The 18831-nt window shown below is 45.3% G+C and overlaps 1 protein-coding gene across 1 annotated transcript in view; it reads left to right on the top strand.

Moving 5' to 3' along the window:
• Nucleotides 1–3661: 3661 nt before the first annotated feature.
• CLRN2 (clarin 2) overlaps nucleotides 3662–18831 on the top strand; it is a gene marked incomplete at both ends in the record, with an annotated part of 36432 nt that continues 21262 nt past the window's right edge. Inside the window, 2 exons of the mRNA XM_081332631.1 lie at nucleotides 3662–3914; nucleotides 16817–16996. Of these exons, the coding sequence (XP_081188757.1) occupies nucleotides 3662–3914; nucleotides 16817–16996 (433 nt within the window). The remainder of the gene's footprint in view (nucleotides 3915–16816; nucleotides 16997–18831) is intronic.

The raw sequence follows: 18831 nt of genomic DNA, 5'->3' as shown, positions 1-18831 counted from the left end.
CACAAAACCCCACAAAGTTGTCCAACAATGGACTAGGTTGAGCCAGCAGAGGCGTGCCCCAACGAGCTGCATCACCCAAAAGAAGGCTTAACACAAACCCCACCTTATCGCAGTCAGTGGGGAAATCAGCTGCTCTCATGCTGCTAAAGAGCTGGCATTGTCCCAGGAAAGCAGGAAACAGTTCTGGATTGCCAGTAAATTTATCCGGCATCGCAACTTGGCATTTTCTCCTGGGTGGGGGTGATGGTGGGGGTGCAGCATGGACCTGAGCTTGCAATTGAGCCACCTGAGCTGCCAACAAAGTGAGTTGCTGGGCGAGCTGGGCATTCTCAGCACGTAGCTGCTCCATAATAATAGTAAGGGGTGGGAGGCTGAAGGCAAACTGTTCTGTACCAGCCTACTACCAGCCCTGCAGATAAGGCAGGGACAACCCCTTTACAAGAAAGCAAGAGGCTGGAACTTAGCCTGCCAAATTTATGGACACAAAAGTAAACAGAGCAAAAACAAGGCACGAACCATGAAACAGGAGCTATTCAAATGGTTGCCTTCAGCAAACCAGCCCTCCCACGCATTCCCCTTTTAAATAGTTCAGGGTGTGGCTTCTCTCTGCCTCCTTCCGAGGTGCCCCATTGCCTTCCTCTGTTTACTCCTGGTTGACTGCCTCCTGCGTCGGGTGTCCTTGAACAGGGCCAGCTGTGGGTCATCTTCATCCACGCTGTCAGGCTCACACAGCTGGGTCTGCGTCGTAACCAGGTGGTAGGGGCCTGGCTGAGGGCTCTCATCAGCAAGCTCTCCAACACCCTCAGCAACCTCTCCAACACCCCCCTCCTCCTCCTCTGAGAGGAGGAGGCAGACCCAACTGCCGAAACCACAGGCTGACCCTGAATCACAACAGATACTAGCTAAAGCATGTAGATATATAAACTTTGTTAACCTGTAGCTTATAATAGTAAAAGACACACCTCTTTTGATAAGAAAGCTTATTAACATAAACATATAATGCATGAAGAAGAAATGTAAAATAGGAGAATCCAATAAAAAGAAACGTGTCAAGGAAGGAACCAATGTGTGATTCTTAGGGTGTTAACTTCCTTTTCATAACTGTATAAAATTTGTGCTCATGCATTGTTTGAGATCTTGGCTCCTTTAGCGGATATGACCCTTTTGCTGGAGTACTCCAATAAAAGAAAGCTGGAAAAGCCATTCCTTGTGTCTGCTGGTCTTTATTGGCTTTGGCATTAGGCTAGGACCCATTCTGGGTGCAACAGTAGGACCTTCATAGTTTTCATAAACAGGGTCTATCATTAGCCAGAATGAGATAGGGACATTTGGCCAGCTACTAAAGGTGGTCCTTTATAAGTTTATATATCTACAGTACTGAAAAAGTGACTTATGACTGGTTTTCACACATGACTATTTACAGCATCCTGATGGTCACATGATCAAAATTTGAGAGCTTAGCAACTGACTTATATTTATCACAGTTGCATTCTCCCTAAGTAATGCGATCACCATTCCCAATTGGCTTATGACAAGCAAGTCAATGGGGGAAGCCAGTTTTGCTCAACTATCACATGATTCACTTAACAACTGCAGTGATTTGCTTAACTGTGGCAAAAAAAAACGGTTGTAAATTTGGGCAAAGCTCATTTGACAACTGCCTTACTTAGTAATGGAAATTTGAGACTCAGTTGTGGTCGTAAATCAAGGACTACCTATAGCAGTTAGATGGGGAATCTAGCAGAGACTACCCATCTGTCAGAATCCATTTTTATCTCATTTCTAACTCCCTCTCCGTGCAAAACTCAAATCTCACCCCCTTACTGGATTCTGCCATTCCCAAGGAGAGAAAGGGAAGACAGGGTTGTTGCACTAATTGCAGGCAGCTGGTGTTACTTAAGTGGGCTAATGCCTCCTTAAGTAACACCAGCTGCCTGCAATTAGTGCAGGTTCGCATCCCACCAGGCTCAAGGTTGACTCAGCCTTCCATCCTTCAGAGGTAGGTAAAATGAGGACCCAGATTGTTGGGGGCAATAAGCTGACTTTGTAATAATGCCGCTTGGGGGGGGCGCGAAAGCCCTAATAAGCAGGCATATACATAGAATGAAGGCTATTGCTAAGCACATTGACTTGTGCTTAGATTTTAAGCCGCCCTGAGTCTTCGGAGAAGGGCGGGATATAAATGGGATTTTTTTTAAAAAAATTGCCCATCTCTCTCTCTTAGATGCAATGTTTATTTATTCAGCTGCCTGGAGGCCATCACAAAAGACCAGGGAAGAAACCCTCTGAACTATGAAGAACAAAGAAAGGGGGTAGGGGGAATTCTGGTTTTTATCTCCGAATGGAATGTGAAGGGGAGGAAGTAATAATGTTGCAAATGTACTGGTGGTTCTCTTTTCCCATGAGGGGTTTGACACCTAAAACCTAACTGATCTGGGACTGACCAAATGGACTGAGGGGGTGGGGTTTTTACTTGGGGGCACTTTTAAAGTATCGATCTGTAAGACAGTTTTCAGATCCTGTCTATCCTATCCACTGTCATCTATGTTTTAGTAAAAGTTCCTGCTTGGACAAACTTGTCTCCAAGAGTTTTTCTTTCCTAAGATGTGGATTGGAGTGGGTTCTGACTCCATCGCTTCAAACCTTCATCAGGATTTTAGGACCAGCCACCTGGTATTAATAGAAGAGATTTGTAGCTTAGGGTTGAACTGTTGAGTCCTTGTTGCTCTCTTAGCTTGATTGTTTTCTTACAGACTTTAGATGCATGTTCATATAGTTGGGTAATAAAACATCTGCAAGAAAACAATCAAGATCAGAGGGCACTAAAGACTCTACAAACCTGATGCCTCAAGTAGCAAATTGTCTTGGGCAACCCCTGATTGAAAGCCCTGTATTTGCAAATATAGAAATTAATGCTGATTGTTGTTGGGTTTTTGGCTGATTTTTTTCTTCTTTTTCCTGTATATGAGCACAGATGCTCCCATCAGCCATTAATAAATAAATAAAATAAAATAAAATAAATGGTCATTAAACAAACATTTGCAAATGGCATAACTGAGAGATGCCTCGTAAGGTCATTTTGCATTTAATCCCAGTGATGTTGCAAGAAAAGTATGTTTCTCTAGGCTGCAATCGATTTGTATCTTTTTTTTTCATAGCCTGAAAATTGCTCTAATGTTGTGCCTATTCATCTGGAAATATTATTTATCCAGTTAACAGTCTTGGAAAGCAGAGTATTGTCTGAGCAAGATGGCCAGGATGATATTTAAGAAACAGAATTCTAGGCAACTACCATTTGGTGTCCCAAAATCTAATAAATTCATCTTCCTTTGTCCAGAAGAGACTTAGAAGCAGGCTCTGAAGCTAAATACATTCCAGGTTAGATCTGGATGTCATTTCAATAATTAAAACTGGAGAGGAACTTGAGCCTTTCAATGAAACATTAGTCACGTAATAGATCCTGGATTGCCCTTTTAGCGAAAAGCACTCACTTCCTACAGAATTACCAGGCTCCTGTTGGCTGTCTCTGGAGTACTGCAGATAAAAATAATCTTTTGGGGGTGTTTAAAAACAAGGAAAAAAGCAAAGAGTATGCTTTAATCTGTGGATCGGAAAGAGACCTCCTGTGTAACCTTGCCATATGATTCCAAAACTGTTAGGAATGCCCAGCTGCTTTCAAAAGGCTTTATTTGCTCTCAGTGCTGCGTTGAGCTTTGCCTCTTTCATCCTGATCCTCGTGGCCATGGGCAGCCAGAAATGGATGACAGGGAAAATTCTTTGCAAAACCGGTGCTGAGCTGGTCAACGCCACAGACCCCGAGTTAGTCAAGTTCATGGGGGAAATTTACTATGGGCTCTTTGAGGGCCGCAAAATGCGACAGTGTGGACTTGGCGGCCGTCCTTCCAGATTCAAAAGTAAGTACCTCTTTTGTTTCCGTTTTTCCTGCATTTGCAAATAAACATATTCAAGTGAGGTTCTTTGATTATTAGTGATTATTCATCTCATTATTTGCCCCTAAAATTTTGTTTAGCAGAAGTTTTCCTGCTTGGGATGGGGGTTGGACTAGAACGGTGATGGCGAACGTTTTAGAGACCGAGTGCCCAAACTGCAACCCAAACCCCACTTATTTATCATCGGGTGCTGGATGGGCGTGGCCTACTGGGTGGGCGTGGCTGGCCTGGGCATGGCCAACTGGGTGGGCATGGCCAGCTCAATGTCACTCACATCAGGGGCACTTGTGTGGACTAGAAAATCTCCACAATCCTTTCCAACTCTGTCATTCTGTCTTCTCTTCTTCATAAGTTTGGATTGAAAAAGGAATTTTGTTTTTCAACATAATTTTGCTTGGGGAAAATGTAGGGGTTGAACAATTAAACCCAGAGTGGCCAACCAGATCTTGTTAACTGTACTTAAATTATTATTCTATGCAAAAATGCCATGATGTAAAGCAGGCAGGACACTTTGGATTCCTCAAGACCCTGCACCTAGCGAGACACCAATTCTGGTGGCTCCAGATGAAGACGGATATTGAAGCCTATGTACGGGGCTGCCCTGTGTGTGCCACTGCAAAGCCTCGTACCAGGAGGTCACCAGGGCTGCTGCAGAAAGTGTTGGATCCAACCTGACCATGGGAGGAGATAACGATGGACTTTGTCGTGGAACTGCCGGAGAACCGTGGTTACACAGTGATTTGGACGGTAGTCGACCTTTTCTCCAAGCAGGCCCATTTTGTACCATGTAAGGGGTTACCGTCTGTGCAGAAACTCACTAAGATGTTCATCATGCAGGTATATCGCCTGCACAGGGTGCCCTGGCAGATAATCTTGGATTGGGGGGTGCAATTTACAGCCCGCTTCTGGTGTGAGTTCGTCCGTTCCATCAGGTAATCTCAGGAACTCAGCTCGGCATACCACCCCAGTACCAACGGGGTAGCAGAACGGGCCAATGTGGTGGTGGAGCGATATCTACGGTGCTACTATCAGCAGAACGACTGGGCTGACATGTTACCATTCACAGAAGTGGCATACAGTAATGCAGTGCATAGCAGTACCGGTTTTACCCCCTTCTGGGTGGTACATGGTCTGGACTTCATCCCAATCCCTGAGAATACACAATATACAAAAATTCAAAAAGAAGAAAATTAAAATAAAAAAAGAACAAAATTAAAATGACAGCATATACTCCAACACTCCAGAAAAATCAGAAATGCTTGTTGGAGCCTGGCTGTGCAGCTTTTTTTAAAAACTAGTCTTCAGCATAGAAGTTGAGTGAATAAACTTTCCATGTGAGACAAACAACTAAAAGGATGGATGCCTGGTGAGATGGTGTCTACCTGAGGTGAACCTCAGCCTGTCCAATAATTTGGTTGGGAACCTGGAGGTACTTTCAGACCCAACTGTGGGGTGGCACGATCCAGGGTCAACAATGGGACTGGTAGGTCTGATGGAGAACCTCCTTTTTACATCTGGCTCCTGTGCATGATTCTTGCTTTGAAGGGTATCAGAATCCACCTCCACTTCCTTTCATTTTCTTGAAATTGACTTGAAAGACTTGACATTGACTAATGCACTTAAAATTGTAAACAAAAAGTTCTGCTTTCATGCTTGCTGGGGCAAATCCTCCATGCCTCCTCTTGCAGAATATTCTTTTGAAAATATTCTAGTAATTACATTCTGAGCAGTTAAAAAGAATTAATATTAGAGTTCCTGGGAGTTGGGCAGCATATAAATTTAAATGATGCTGATGATACTGATACTGATGTTACTGCTGCTGCTGATAGATGATGTCATTCTAAAGCAGCCTGTAGAGGTTTGGCCTCAGCACCCAGCTCTTTAACATTTATGCCATAGCTGCAGAAATCTACAGTACTACTAGATGGCAGGCAAAGACTACACATAATTCTTTTCTTTCCTCTAGGACCTAGAGCCGCATGCGGCTCTTTAAGCCGTCTCATGCGGCTCCCAGTCCTCCTCTGCCGTTCTGCAAAAAAGTCCCATTGAGAGAATGGGGCGGCGGAGGTTTGGAGAGCTGCTGCCTTTGTCCGCTTATGAAAGAAATGCGGACGAAGGCAGCAACTCTCCAAACCTCTGGTGCCCTGTTTGGAGAGTTGCTGCCTTCGTGTTTGAAAGAAATGGGGGCAGAGCTGGTGCTTGTTTTGCGCATGTGCATGCATGCACGCATGCACACGCACATTTTGCGGCTCCCACTTTTTTGTGTGTGTGCCGGAACCGGTTCCGAGTGGCTCTTTCACTGTTTCAGGTCGCCAACCCCTGACCTAGAGAGTCTAGGTTAATAGGTTAATGATTTTGCAGAAATTGTGTAGATGGCTGAATATGTGGGTGAAAGTTTGTTCTCCGAGCTTGTGAATTGGTTTCTGAACATTTCATTACCAGGCTAGGTAACATCTTCAGCAGCATTTAGGGGATCCTAAATGTCACTGAAGATGTTACCTAGCCTGGTAATGAAATATTTGGAAACCAATCCAGAAGCTCAGAGAACGAACTTTCACCCTCATCCTATACCTGAGCTATAGATATTCACCACTATGGCTGAATATCTCTCTGACAACCTCCCAAGCTACTTTCTCCAACTCAGTCCCAGAACATTCAGTCAGTCAGTCAATTTGTATGATCTCAAATTGACTCTGGGTAACTCATGCAGCAGATAGGTTTCACCAATTATTGCAATTCAGAGAGCTGAACATTTTGGTGTCGTTAGTTCTCAAAGCTGACATTCTTTTGTGAGGAACAAATGGGAAAAGGTATTGATTGGACTGAATGTATCACTCCAGCCCATGAGCTGGCTATATGGCAAACTTGAGTGGTGTGTCTCCCAGTCTGTGATATTTGAAGTTCACCCAGCAAAGTGTGTGGGCAGACAATTTATGTTCACCTGATTTGCTTCTGGTTCTGGTGCAAGATGAAAGCACAACACAAAGGTACTTGCACTGGGCATTAAAAAAAGTCCAACCCATATAAGGGGTCTTCAGTCACATGGTTGCAGCTATCATTCTGACTTTTCTGACTCCTGTTGTGCCGAGTGGTTTTCTCCTATTTACTTCTGAATTAGCATGAGAATTGTACCAATTGGTGGGATTTTCTAAAAGCTACAGAATTAGGATACAATATCAGTTTAATGGTATCTCTTCTAACCAGCTGCTCTGGAAGCCATCTTAGATAGCTTTTCAAGGCTTAGAACAGGGGTGTCAAACTCGCAACATCATGTGACATGTTGCAACGTATCATGACTTTTTTTCCATTGCCAGCAATGGGGTGGGCACAGTTTCGGCATGATGCATCTGGCCTATGGGCTGGCAGTTTGACACCCCTGACTTAGAAGATGATAATCCAGGCAGAAGCTGATTAATTGTTCACCCTCTCCCTCCCTGGACTTTAAGCCAATAAAAAGGGTTCTGTTGTTTCAAATCAAGGATGCAGCAGAAGGGAGATTGGAGATGATTGTTGTAAAGAAAAGATTTTTTTTTGTCTCAAAGAGGGATCATCTGAGCAGTGCTGCACATGTTAAAAATGACACACTTACTGAACCATGCATCACTTCCTCTGCATGAAAAGAGGGGAAAAAACAGTGAATCTGTTGCACTCACTCACTTTCCTCATTTGCATTGGCTTCCCCACAAACCAATACTTTTATTGATCCATGTTCAAACATATACACAGAATCATATAAAGATAGTTTGCTATACACAAAAGCAAGGCAAAGCAAAACTTTAAACAAGAAGAAAATGCCTACCCACACAAACAAGCAGGCAAAAACTGTAATTAAAACTACATCCCAAATTCCTCTGATTTTGTAAATCTTGAAAAAGAAAATAAAACTCAGCAGGCTTAAGTCATTCTCTGATGCACTGATATTAGAATACAGGTAGTGCTCAACTTCCCAACAACTGAGACCAGAATTTCCATTGATGAGCAAGAGGTTGCTAAGTTAATCATGTCTGATTTTAAACCTTTTTGCTATGGTTGTTAAGCAAATCACTGCAGCTGTTAAGTGAATCATGTCATTAAGCAAATCAGGCGTCCCCCACTGATTTTTTTGTGTAGCCGGTTCTTTGCAGGCATTGAGCAAGACGGAAGGTTCAAACAGCAACAGGCTTTATTGAAGGTCAGAACATAACAGAAGCAACATAGGAGCTGCTGCGCAGCTATTTATATGGTTGGCTGATAGGCAGCAACCAATAGGTTTAAAGCAATGGATTCCCAACCAAATACCTACTTAGCTAGCTGGAGACAACCAGTCTAGGCTGGCCCAGTAACCGTTGCAACATACATGTGAACTAAGCACTTAGCAATTGAACTAAACAATTAGCAAGCAGTCCAACATAAGCTAATACAGCATATAAAAAGGCCAATACATTACACCCCTTCCCCCTGGATGGTACACACATTCATTTGGTTACAAAATCTTGTAGGTACTTGGGGGGGGGTCTTCTTGCTCATTCGGAGCATCGGGGGGTTGCCAAAATCTCCCAGTCTACCGGTTCACCTGCCATGCTGGGTAGACCCAGGCTCTGCGGCTTGGTGGAGTCAAAATAACTCGAGTCCCTTTGGCTGGCCTGTCCCAGTTGACCCAGCCCAAAGTCTATAGGTGCCGCGACATCAGCAGGGTGGCTACTGGTTGTTGGATGACTGTCTGGCCCCTGTGGCCCAGTCAGGGGAAGCACTTTTATGGTCCCGTCCCCGTTCTCTTGTGCACAAAATGTCTCAGAGCATACGAACTGCTCTGCTGGAGTGTGGGGTTGTGGACTCCAGGTGTGCTCCCCTTGGGAGTCCTGAGCCAGTGACTTCTCTGTTAGTCGCCGGCGCAACTGATTGATATGTCTGTGAATGACTCACCCATCTTCCAGGACCATCTTGTAGGAGAGTGGTCCTGATACCTTGACAACTTTTGCTGCCACCCACAACTGCCCTTGCCCGTAGTTCTGGGTCCAAACCCAGTCCCCCACCTGTAAATTCCTAGGTGCCTTCGGACGTGCCATGTCAGAGGCTACTCTATCAGGGTGTAGTCTGTCCAGTTTGGTTATTAGCCTCTTGCCCCAGTGAAGCTCTGCGGGGCTCTTGCCTGCAGCTGTGCAAGGCGTTGTATGCTGGCATAACAAGGAATTGGCCAGCCTGTGGTGCCAGTCCCCTGTAGTAATGTGTTTGAGGGACTCTTTGGTTGTACGAACGCTCCACTCTGCCTGCCCGTTCGATGATGGGTGAAAGGGAGCCGATGTGGCGTGCCTTATAAGGTTGGCCCTGAGAAAGGCCTGGAATTCTGATGCGGTGAACTGGGCTCCGTTGTCAGAGACTACAATGTCTGGAAGCCCATGCATTGCAAACAGTGACCTGCATGGTCCTTGCAGTAGTCATATTGGTAATTGGAACCACCTCCAACCCTTTAGAGTGGCTGTTGACCACTATTAAAAACAACTGTCCCTTAAAGGGCCCAACAAAATCTACGTGGATTCTTGACCACAGTGTGTGCGTCTCTTCCCATCGGTGGACAGGGACTTGCGGCATGTCTGGCCTGGACTGTTGACATGTGTAACACCCATGTACTTGGGCCTCGATGGCTTTATCTAGCCCGGGCCACCAGAGGTAGCTCCTCGCCAGTGCCTTCATCTGGACAATGCCTGGACAATGCCTTGAAGTCATGGAACTTCAAGGCCTCTTTGTCAATTTGCGTGTAATTGCGCTCCACTGAGGACAAGGTCTTTGAGTAATACATGATGGGTGACTGTCTCCCATCCGCCGATAAGTCACTCAGCACAACTCCAACCCCATATGGGGATACATTACACGTGATCCAAACTGGCAGCTTTTCATTAAAGTGCATGAGCACTGAGTTCGAGGACAACAGCACCTTGACTGCCTGGAAACTCCTTTCGTGGAGCTTGGTCCACTGCCATTATTTTTTTCTAAGAGCTGGTGTAGCAGCTCTGCCACTGTGGCCTTGTTAGGGAGGAATGAATGATAAAAGTTTAGGAGGCACAAGAAGGCTTGAAGCTCTCCCTTGGACCTAGGGCTTGGTGCCAGCTGTTTTCAGCTTTGACTCTGCAGGATGGATGCCCTCTGCATCGATTCAAAACCCAAGGAATTCTGTAGACTGAACTTCAGATGGTTGATTCCAGAAGGGATTTTAATTTACTGGGATACGAAAAGATACAGACTGGATACACCACTTAAAGCATTCTTTGATAGCCACAGAGCCTTTCTGGAGAGAGATGACTCAGAACCCAAGAAACAAGACGAAGCGCAAGTGCAAAGTGAGACCAATCAAAGAGTAAGAGAAGAAACCAAAGAAACTAAAACTATGTACTCTTATCCAGAAGATGGTGCAAGACCAAGAGATCAGAGACAGATAAGATCGACTAGAATGTTGGAGGTGCGGTGACGAAGACGCAACATATTTTCACATATGGTGGACTTGTAAAAAGGTTAAGGCTTTTTGGATAAAAGTCTGGTGGAACATGCAGAAGATTTTTAAACAGAGGATAAAGTTTTGTCCGCAACTTTTTTTGTTGGGAATAATTACAGATGCAACAGTTGTGGACATTAAGTTGATGTTGAATTTAATTACGGCAGCAAGACTCTTAATAGGTCAGTATTGGAAGAAGGAGGAATTGCCGACTATAGAAGAATGGACTTTAAAGGTTTCTGACCTGGCAGAGATGGCAAAGATATCGGCCTATTTGAAAGATCATTCGCAAGAACGCTATATTATGGAGTGGAGAAAATGGATTGAGTATATCCAGAACAAATATGGGACTAAAAAGTTTCATGTAGCATTTGAATAAGTCTTTCCTTCTTTTCTCTTTTTTTCTTTCTCTTTTTTTATATATTTTATATTAATAGTGTTTGTAGTTATCCTATATGAGCTAGAGAGTGATAGATTTTAGAGTTTATGGTTGTTAGCATATGGTTGTTTATGATTCTTTTTTTTTGTTTTTTATACCTTGTACTTAGCTCTGGGAAGTCGGGGGGGAGGGGGGAGGGGTAAGGAGGGAGGGATAGGGGAGGGGTAGGGGGGTTTGTTAAAGACAAAATGTATGATAAAACTTTTCAATAAAAAAAAATAAAAAAAAAAGATCGACTAGAAGATTAAGACCCAGATATAATAGAAAAAGATGGAAGAAATTGGGATTTTTATCAATAAATATCAATGGCTTAAACTCCCCCTCCAAAAGGAGGAAAATTTTTACAGTTACAAAAATTAAAAATGGATATAATTTGTCTTCAAGAAACCCATATTAAGAGGCAACATATCAAAATTTTAGAACAACCAAAAATCAGCAAACTTTACTTTTGCCAGAATCCATTTATATCACATTCATAAATGTATGTTTAAAATATTGTGCGTCCCTGGATTCTGCCATTCTCCGGGGGGAGGGGGAGAGGTGAAGATGTTTATTCAGCCTGGCCGGAGGCTGCATTCCAAGACCAGGGAAACCCCTTTGATCTTAGAACAACAAAGGAGGAGAAGGAAGGGAGAAGAGATCTGGTTTGTATCCCCATCTGAAACTGACAGGAAGAAGGCAATTAGCAATAAAGCACGAAAAGATTCCCCTTTCCCACGAAAGGGTTTGACACCTGAGTTTAATTGATGTGAGTCTGACCAGATGGGGTTGAGGGGGGGGGGGTTGAAACAGAAATCCTTTATATAGTATAAAACTGTAACACAATGCCAGATCCTGTCTTGTATTTCCACAACCGATCACATCCTAGTAAAATCTTCTTTTTGGACAAACCTGGCTCTAAGAGTTCTTAATTCCTAAGATGTGGATTGGGGTGGGTCCTGACAGTATACAGGATCTGCTATAAGAGTCAACCTGGAAGGGAAAACCTTACCGGGGGACTTTGCAATAAATACAATGTCTGGTGACAAAGCAAGAGAGGAGGGAAGCCGCACGGAGAGGGAGTCTTCCTCCCGAATGAAATCCCAGAAACGATGGGAAGCTGAAGTGGCATATTCCCCCGGGGAAGAAGTGGTAGAGCAGCACGACCAAAAACCCCGGTGGTCTATGGGCGTTGGAAGGAAAAGTGAGTGGGAAAAGGCATCGGGGAAGTGACCCCGAGGCGGAGCAACCATCAACTGGAATGGAGGCAAGAGATGGAGAGCTCCCTGCACGTCAATGAAGAGGAGCGGATTCTAGAAAGAGCTATCGACCTGATGAAGGCAACCCTTAGCTCACTAAGAGAGGAGAAAGCTGAGGACCGCAGCCGAGGCAGCGCCTGGGGCCACAACTGGAGACGTAACGGAGGGGATCCAGCACCTGAAACCCCGGGGCCGTCCAATGGAACAGGAGTCGCTGCCTCAGCAGTACCCACCCACCCCAGAACCAGAGACGGGGAGCAGGATGAGGAGCGATATCGTCCGCGGTGCAGACAATGCTCCAGTCAAAGATTCCCGCCCCTGGAAGCAAAATTCAAGGGGGAGCCATCACGATTGGGATTTTTCCTAACCCAAGTCCTCAGCTATATGGAAGAATATGGATGGGATATCCCCAGTGACAAAACCCGCATCCAAATTGTGCAATCTGCCCTGGACGGATCGGCTGCAGACTGGGTGGTGAACCTGCATGACTCCAACACCCCTGAACTCAATGATTACAACCAATTCATGTCATCCTTGAGGTGGTGGTTCGAGGATCCTTTGGCTGACTGTAAGGCCCGGGAGAGAATCAAAACGGTGAGGAAGGGCAGGCGATTGGTGGCCGAATATACCCAAGAATTCTGAACCATCGCCAGCAAGCAGAACTGGCCAGAAGATATCCTCCTTAGCCATTTCAAAGACGGTCTAAACTACGACCTGTATGATGCTTGCCTGCCTCGAGGAGACCCACTCCATCTTGACGACTGGTATGTCCTGGCAGAGAAAGTGGAAATAGACCTACTGAAGAGACACCACAGAGGAAAACCATGGAGCCGCCTGCCACCTAAGCAAACACGCGAGGGGGAAAAACCACCAGCCACAGCCAAAAAATCAACGGGATGTTTCAACTGCGGGAGAGAGGGCCACCGCGCCGCAGAATGTCACTCAAAAGCCCCTCCATGAAAAACAGAGGCATCATCTTCCAAGAAGCTGGGGAAGTCCTAAGGCAACACAAAAGAATCCTCCATGAAGGGGACAGAGGCTGTAGAGTCCACAACTCCTGACAAGAACTGGGATTGGACTCCGGCCTGCACCGCAGGGATGGTGGACACCTCAGAAGACAGCTCAGAGGGAGAACCATTGGTAAGTGGACCCCTTCCACCCATACTTAAGACAGTGACTATATCAGCTTCCTCTATACCAGAAGCCGTCGAAATAAAAGCTCTGATAGACTCTGGTTGCATCCGCTGCCTTATCAGCCCAATGCTGGTGGAGAGATTGAGCATCCCAGTGAGGAGACTAAAACAACCAATCTCCTTTAGTCAATTAGATGGATCAATAGCAGGGGGGACCAGCTACCCGAGCCACTTTACCAATTCACTTATCCCTGGGGTCTCATGAGGAAGACATAACGTTTATAGTGGCCCCAGGCATGGAATGCCCAATGATTTTAGGACTGGAATGGCTGAAGAAATGGAACCCCAGGATAAACTGGAGGACAGCATAACTCAACTTCCCAAAGGGGGAGCAGAAAAGCTTAAAACCCCAAAGCATCCCCCCAACCCGGAGGGAGGAGACAGCATCAGTGGGGAAAGACAAGGGGTTACCAGAGATACCGGAGGAATACAGGGACATTGTTGAAGTTTTCAGTGAGAAACAGGCAGATGAGCTCCCCCCCCCCACCGCCCCACAAACTGCGCTATAGAATTCAAACCTGGGGCAAAACTCCCAAAACCCAGGATGTATGCCATGAGCCCAAGGGAAATGGCAGAAATGGAAAGATTCATAAAGAAAAACTTAGAAAGAGGCTTCATCGAACCTGCCAGACCCAAAGTGGCCGCCCCGGTTCTACTTAGGGAGAAGAAGAACCACTTTGGTTCTTACCGCTGTTTTATAGATTATAGAAATCTGAACACAATTAGTGAATGCAATCTGTACCCCCTACCACTAATGAAGGATATGCTACCCCACCTGTCAAAAGGAATGATTTTTACCAAACTAGACATGAAGGAAACATATTCTAGTCATCATCCTCAGACAGTTGGATCAGCTGAATGGTTAAACTCAGTATTACAGATAAAGTAATACTCAAGAAACAAATGGAAATAATAAAGCACAAATTAAATTTAGCTGAGATGGAATTAATGGCTCAACAGATTAAACAGGTCAAACAGAACTTTTTTAAAAAACACTAACAAGCCGGGAAGATGGCTAGCATATAGACTGAGAAAGGAAAAAGAAAAGAAAATAATAAAGAAACTCCAAGATACAAAAGCAGGGCTTTTCAACCTTTTCACCCATTGTACCACTTTTAGGATAAGGCACTCTCCAAGTACCACCACTCGCCAAGCAAGGTGTCAAAAACGTGACCAAAAAAAAGGGAAAAAAATGATAAAGTACAGGTAGTCTTTGACTTACAACAATTCGCTTAGTGACTGTTAGAAGTTACAACAGCACTGAAAAAAGTGACTTATGATCATTTTTCACATTTATGACTGTTGCAGCATCCCCAGGGTCATGTGATTTACATTTGGATGCTTGGCAACTGATTCATACTTATGATGGTCACAGTGTCCCAGAGTCCTGTGATCACCTTTTGCAACTTTTTGACAAGCAAAGTCAATGGCTGGGGGGGGGGGTGGCAGTTCATCACTCAGGTTGCAGGTTGCCTGTGTATCCATGGGTCTCTGGTGGAGTGGGGTGGAACTGGAGTGGGTGCCCTCCCCCCCTCCCCTCCCTCCCTTCCTCCCTCCCTTCCCTCCCTTCCTTCTCTGGGAGCTTGAGGTTGCTTCTTAAATGAGGCCAGTAAATATTCTCAATAACTTTTTGACTGAAATCATTGGTGATGACTTGTACTATCCTAAACCTTCCTGTCAAGTTCTGTGTTTCAATATTTCAAAGCTTGTGTTCTCAGGGAGGCATCCAGTAGGATGGAGCAAGTGCTTGCTTTTTTTTTTAAGAGAATATTTTGGGGACTCTGGGAATGTAGGAACTGTCTATCTGAAAAGAGAACCTTACTTTTTTCCTCAAGTGACAAGCTGCCATGGCAAGTGGTTGGTAGATGAGGAAAGCAATCTATCTATGCTCAGAAATGAATTTCAGTGTGGTTATGATTTTAATTCACCTTTTTTTCCCCTTTAAAATAGGGGTAGGGCTGCACCTAAACAGATAATTAGCGAAGACAGGAATCACAGAAACAATAATACTGCTTTTTTACAGCTTAGTTCCTTGCTTAGGAGGACTATTGTCCCAAGCAGCTTTCTGCAAGCAATTGGGATGCACAGGAGTGCGAGATTGGTGTTTCTGAGCACACGCAGATTTGCGCTCCTGGCAATCTCCCTCGCTTGGTTTCAGCTTGCTTTCTGTTGCAGAAATGCGCCGATTCACGCTCCTGGCAATCTCCCTCACTTTCCACTTGCGGAGGTCGGGGCCGGCTGTACAGAGTTGCCAGAGCTCCCAGCAGGTTGGCGCGACACCGTGTGTCCGGGAGGCCACATCCGTGGCCACTGATCAGCTGGCGACTCCATAAAGCCAGCTCCTCCAGTTGGCAGAGGTCAGGGCCAGCTGTAAGGAGTCGCCAACAGTGGAAGGGAGGGAGTCAGGCGGGCGCATTTTTACCTCCACACCCATGTTCTGATGGCTTTGCCTACCCTGGTGCACATCAGGAAGAGAAACGTGGGCCCCAATTCCTACCTGCTGCCGCGGGATGAGTCCTCGGGGAGGGCACGTGCCATCTGGCCGCTTTGCTTTCCCCTCCAAAAAGCTGGGCACATCGGGATGAGGAGAGGGGGAAAACTCTCAAGCCCTGGGAGGGAGGCAACGTGAGGGCCATGAGGGGTATCGCAAGCTCACGGGAGAGGAAAAGAAGATGGACACAAGCAGACGCAAACACCTACCTGCCAAAGGAGTGGATGGCTGTGTCCGTTTCAGGCTCGTGCTTGCTTCTGGGGGAAGGATGACACGGATCCCGCACAAGAGAGTTCAATCTGGTTACTGCACAATGAGTCCCAGGGGAGGGCAGGGCCTCGCTCTGCACCTGCGCTCTTCACGCACCCTGATAGTTTCCTGCAGGCCGCCGCCAGGCAGCATGTTTTCTGGCAGCAAGTGAGCTGGGAAGGAGCGGGAGGGAGGTGGGGGGGAGGAAAGTGATGCTGTGTACCACTGGTTGAAAAGCCCTGGTCTAGTCCAACAAAGAGAAGGACTAGGGATGACATGATAGCAGTCTTCTAATTTTTGAGACAGTGTTATAAAGAGGGGGACAACCTATTCTCCAAAGCATCTGAAGGCAAGACAAGAAGTAAAGGATAGAAGATTATCAAAGAGAGATCAACCTGGAACTAAGGAGAAATTTCCCGAGATTTGAGAACAATTAATCAGTAGAATGACTTGCCTCCAGAAGTTGTTGGTGCTACATCACTGCAGGTTTCAAGAAGAGACTGGGTAACCATTTGTCCAGAATGGTATAGGATCTTCTGCTTGAGCAAAGAGTTGGACTAGAAGACCTCTAAGTTCCCTTCCAACAGTATTATTTTATGTTCTATGTTCCCTGATGCCAAATGTGTATGGGTGTGCACATGATTTCAGGCAAAAGTAATAAAAATATGCACTGATTCCAAATGGAAAATCTGAGAATCACTGCCCCCTTTTCTGAGTGTGATATTGTTTGTTTATGAGATTTATTTACCTCTCCAACCTTTCTGGACTCTGCTTTTTCCTCCCTTGTCAGTGTTTCCACACCTGGTGAAAAAGGTGAACATGATGCTTCACATGACAATTATCCTCTCCTTGTCGGTGGCATCTTCCTTCGCTCTGGTCAGCTGCGGATTCTGCTTCTTGAACCTCCTAAAAATCCCTTTTCGGGCCATTCAAGGACCTGCAGGAGTAGCTTTGTGGAACTTGGTAGCAGGTATAGTAAACTCTTCTTTCTTCATACCAACAATCCAGAAATTGTGGGAAAGTGTAATGTGAGGGTCTGAGGTCTCCTTCTACAGTCCACAAATTCTGGCCATCAGGGATATCCACAAGATGTGGTCAGAAAAAGGCAGCCACAACACTGTAATTGCCTTGGTGGAGCAGTGGGCTAATGCCTCCTTAAGTAACACCAGCTGCCTGCAATCAGTGCAGGTTCGCATCCCACCAGGCTCAAGGTTGACTCAGCCTTCCATCCTTCCGAGGTAGGTAAAATGAGGACCCAGATTGTTGGGGGCAATTAAGCTGACTTTGTAATAATGCCGCTTGGGGGGTGTATGAAAGCCCTAATAAGCAGGCATATACATAGAATGAAGGCTACTGCTAAGCTTGTAAGCCGCCCTGAGTCTTCGGAGAAGGGCGGGATATAAATGGAATTAAAATAAAAATAAAAAAATAAAATAATTGGAAGTCGATGGAGATTCTCAGTCATCCAGGTCATGGTTGTCCCAAAGGTGCTTTTTCACAAGGTAACTGGACTTTCTTTTTTCTCTCTGAAGGTGTTTTGCTTATCATCCAAGAAGCTTCTTCAGTTCTGATTGGATGGTGGGGAATGGAAGAATTTCTTTTAGTGAATTGTTGATGCCACCTGGAGGTTTATCTATATCCTCAGGGTTACCTGAGAAGTGCAAATGGGTGTGGAACTGTTGAAAGGACTGTGTTGTAGATAGATGATGTCATATCCCTCCCCCTCTGTTGAGAGAGGGCTGTTCAATTTTGACTTAGATGGCCTCTTTGACCCCTCTTTCAAACCAGTGGTCCTCTTTGCAAAGTCCACATCAACTGCAGGTCCACTATAAGCTTCTCTCATTGAGGATTATATATTTAAAGGCCATGCAAGCATGAATTTAAATGTAATTTAACTACATTTTAAGTGTGACTGTTAGCATACTTGTACACATTTTAGGGCTTTGATGGTAAATGGCTGGGAGGTTTGGATGATGCAAAAATGCTTGTTGCTGTTAGTTGCGAAGTCGTGTCCGACCCATCGCGACCCTATGGACAATGTTCCTCCAGGCCTTCCTGTCCTCTACCATCTTCTGGAGTCCATTTAAGCTCACGCCTACTGCTTCAGTGACTCCATCCAGCCACCTCATTCTCTGTCGTCCCCTTCTTCTATTGCCCTCAACCTTTCCCAGCATTAGGCTCTTCTCCAGTGAGTCCTTCCTTCTCATTAGGTGGCCAAAGTATTTGAGTTTTAGCTTCAGGATCTGGCCTTCTAAAGAGCAGTCAGGATTGATCTCCTCTAGGACTGACCGGTTTGATCGCCTTGCAGTCCAAGGGACTCGCAGGAGTCTTCTCCAGCACCATAGTTCAAAGGCTTCAATTCTTTGGCGCTCAGCCTTTCTTATGGTCCAGCTTTCACTGCCATACATTGCAACTGGGAAGACCATAGCCTTGACTATACGCACTTTTGTTGACAGGGTGATGTCTCTGCTTTTTAGTGTGCTGTCTAGATTTGCCATGGCTTTCCTCCCCAGGAGCAAGCGTCTTTTAATTTCTTGGCTACAGTCCCCATCTGCAGTGATCTTGGAGCCCAGGAAAATAAAATCTGTCACTACCTCCACTTCTTCCCCATCTATTTGCCAGGAATTGAGAGGGCCAGATGCCATGATCTTGGTTTTCTTAATATTTAGTTTCAACCCAAGTTTTGCACTCTCCTTCTTCACTCGCAACAAGAGGCTCTTTAGTTCCTCTTCACTTTCTGCCATTAGAGTGGTATCATCTGCATATCTTAGGTTGTTGATGTTTCTTCCAGCAATCTTAATTCCA

This window comes from Vipera berus (genome assembly GCF_964194415.1).
Source record: "Vipera berus genome assembly, chromosome: 7".
Lineage (NCBI taxonomy): Eukaryota > Metazoa > Chordata > Lepidosauria > Squamata > Viperidae > Vipera > Vipera berus.
This window is presented reverse-complemented; position numbering and strand designations above follow the sequence as displayed.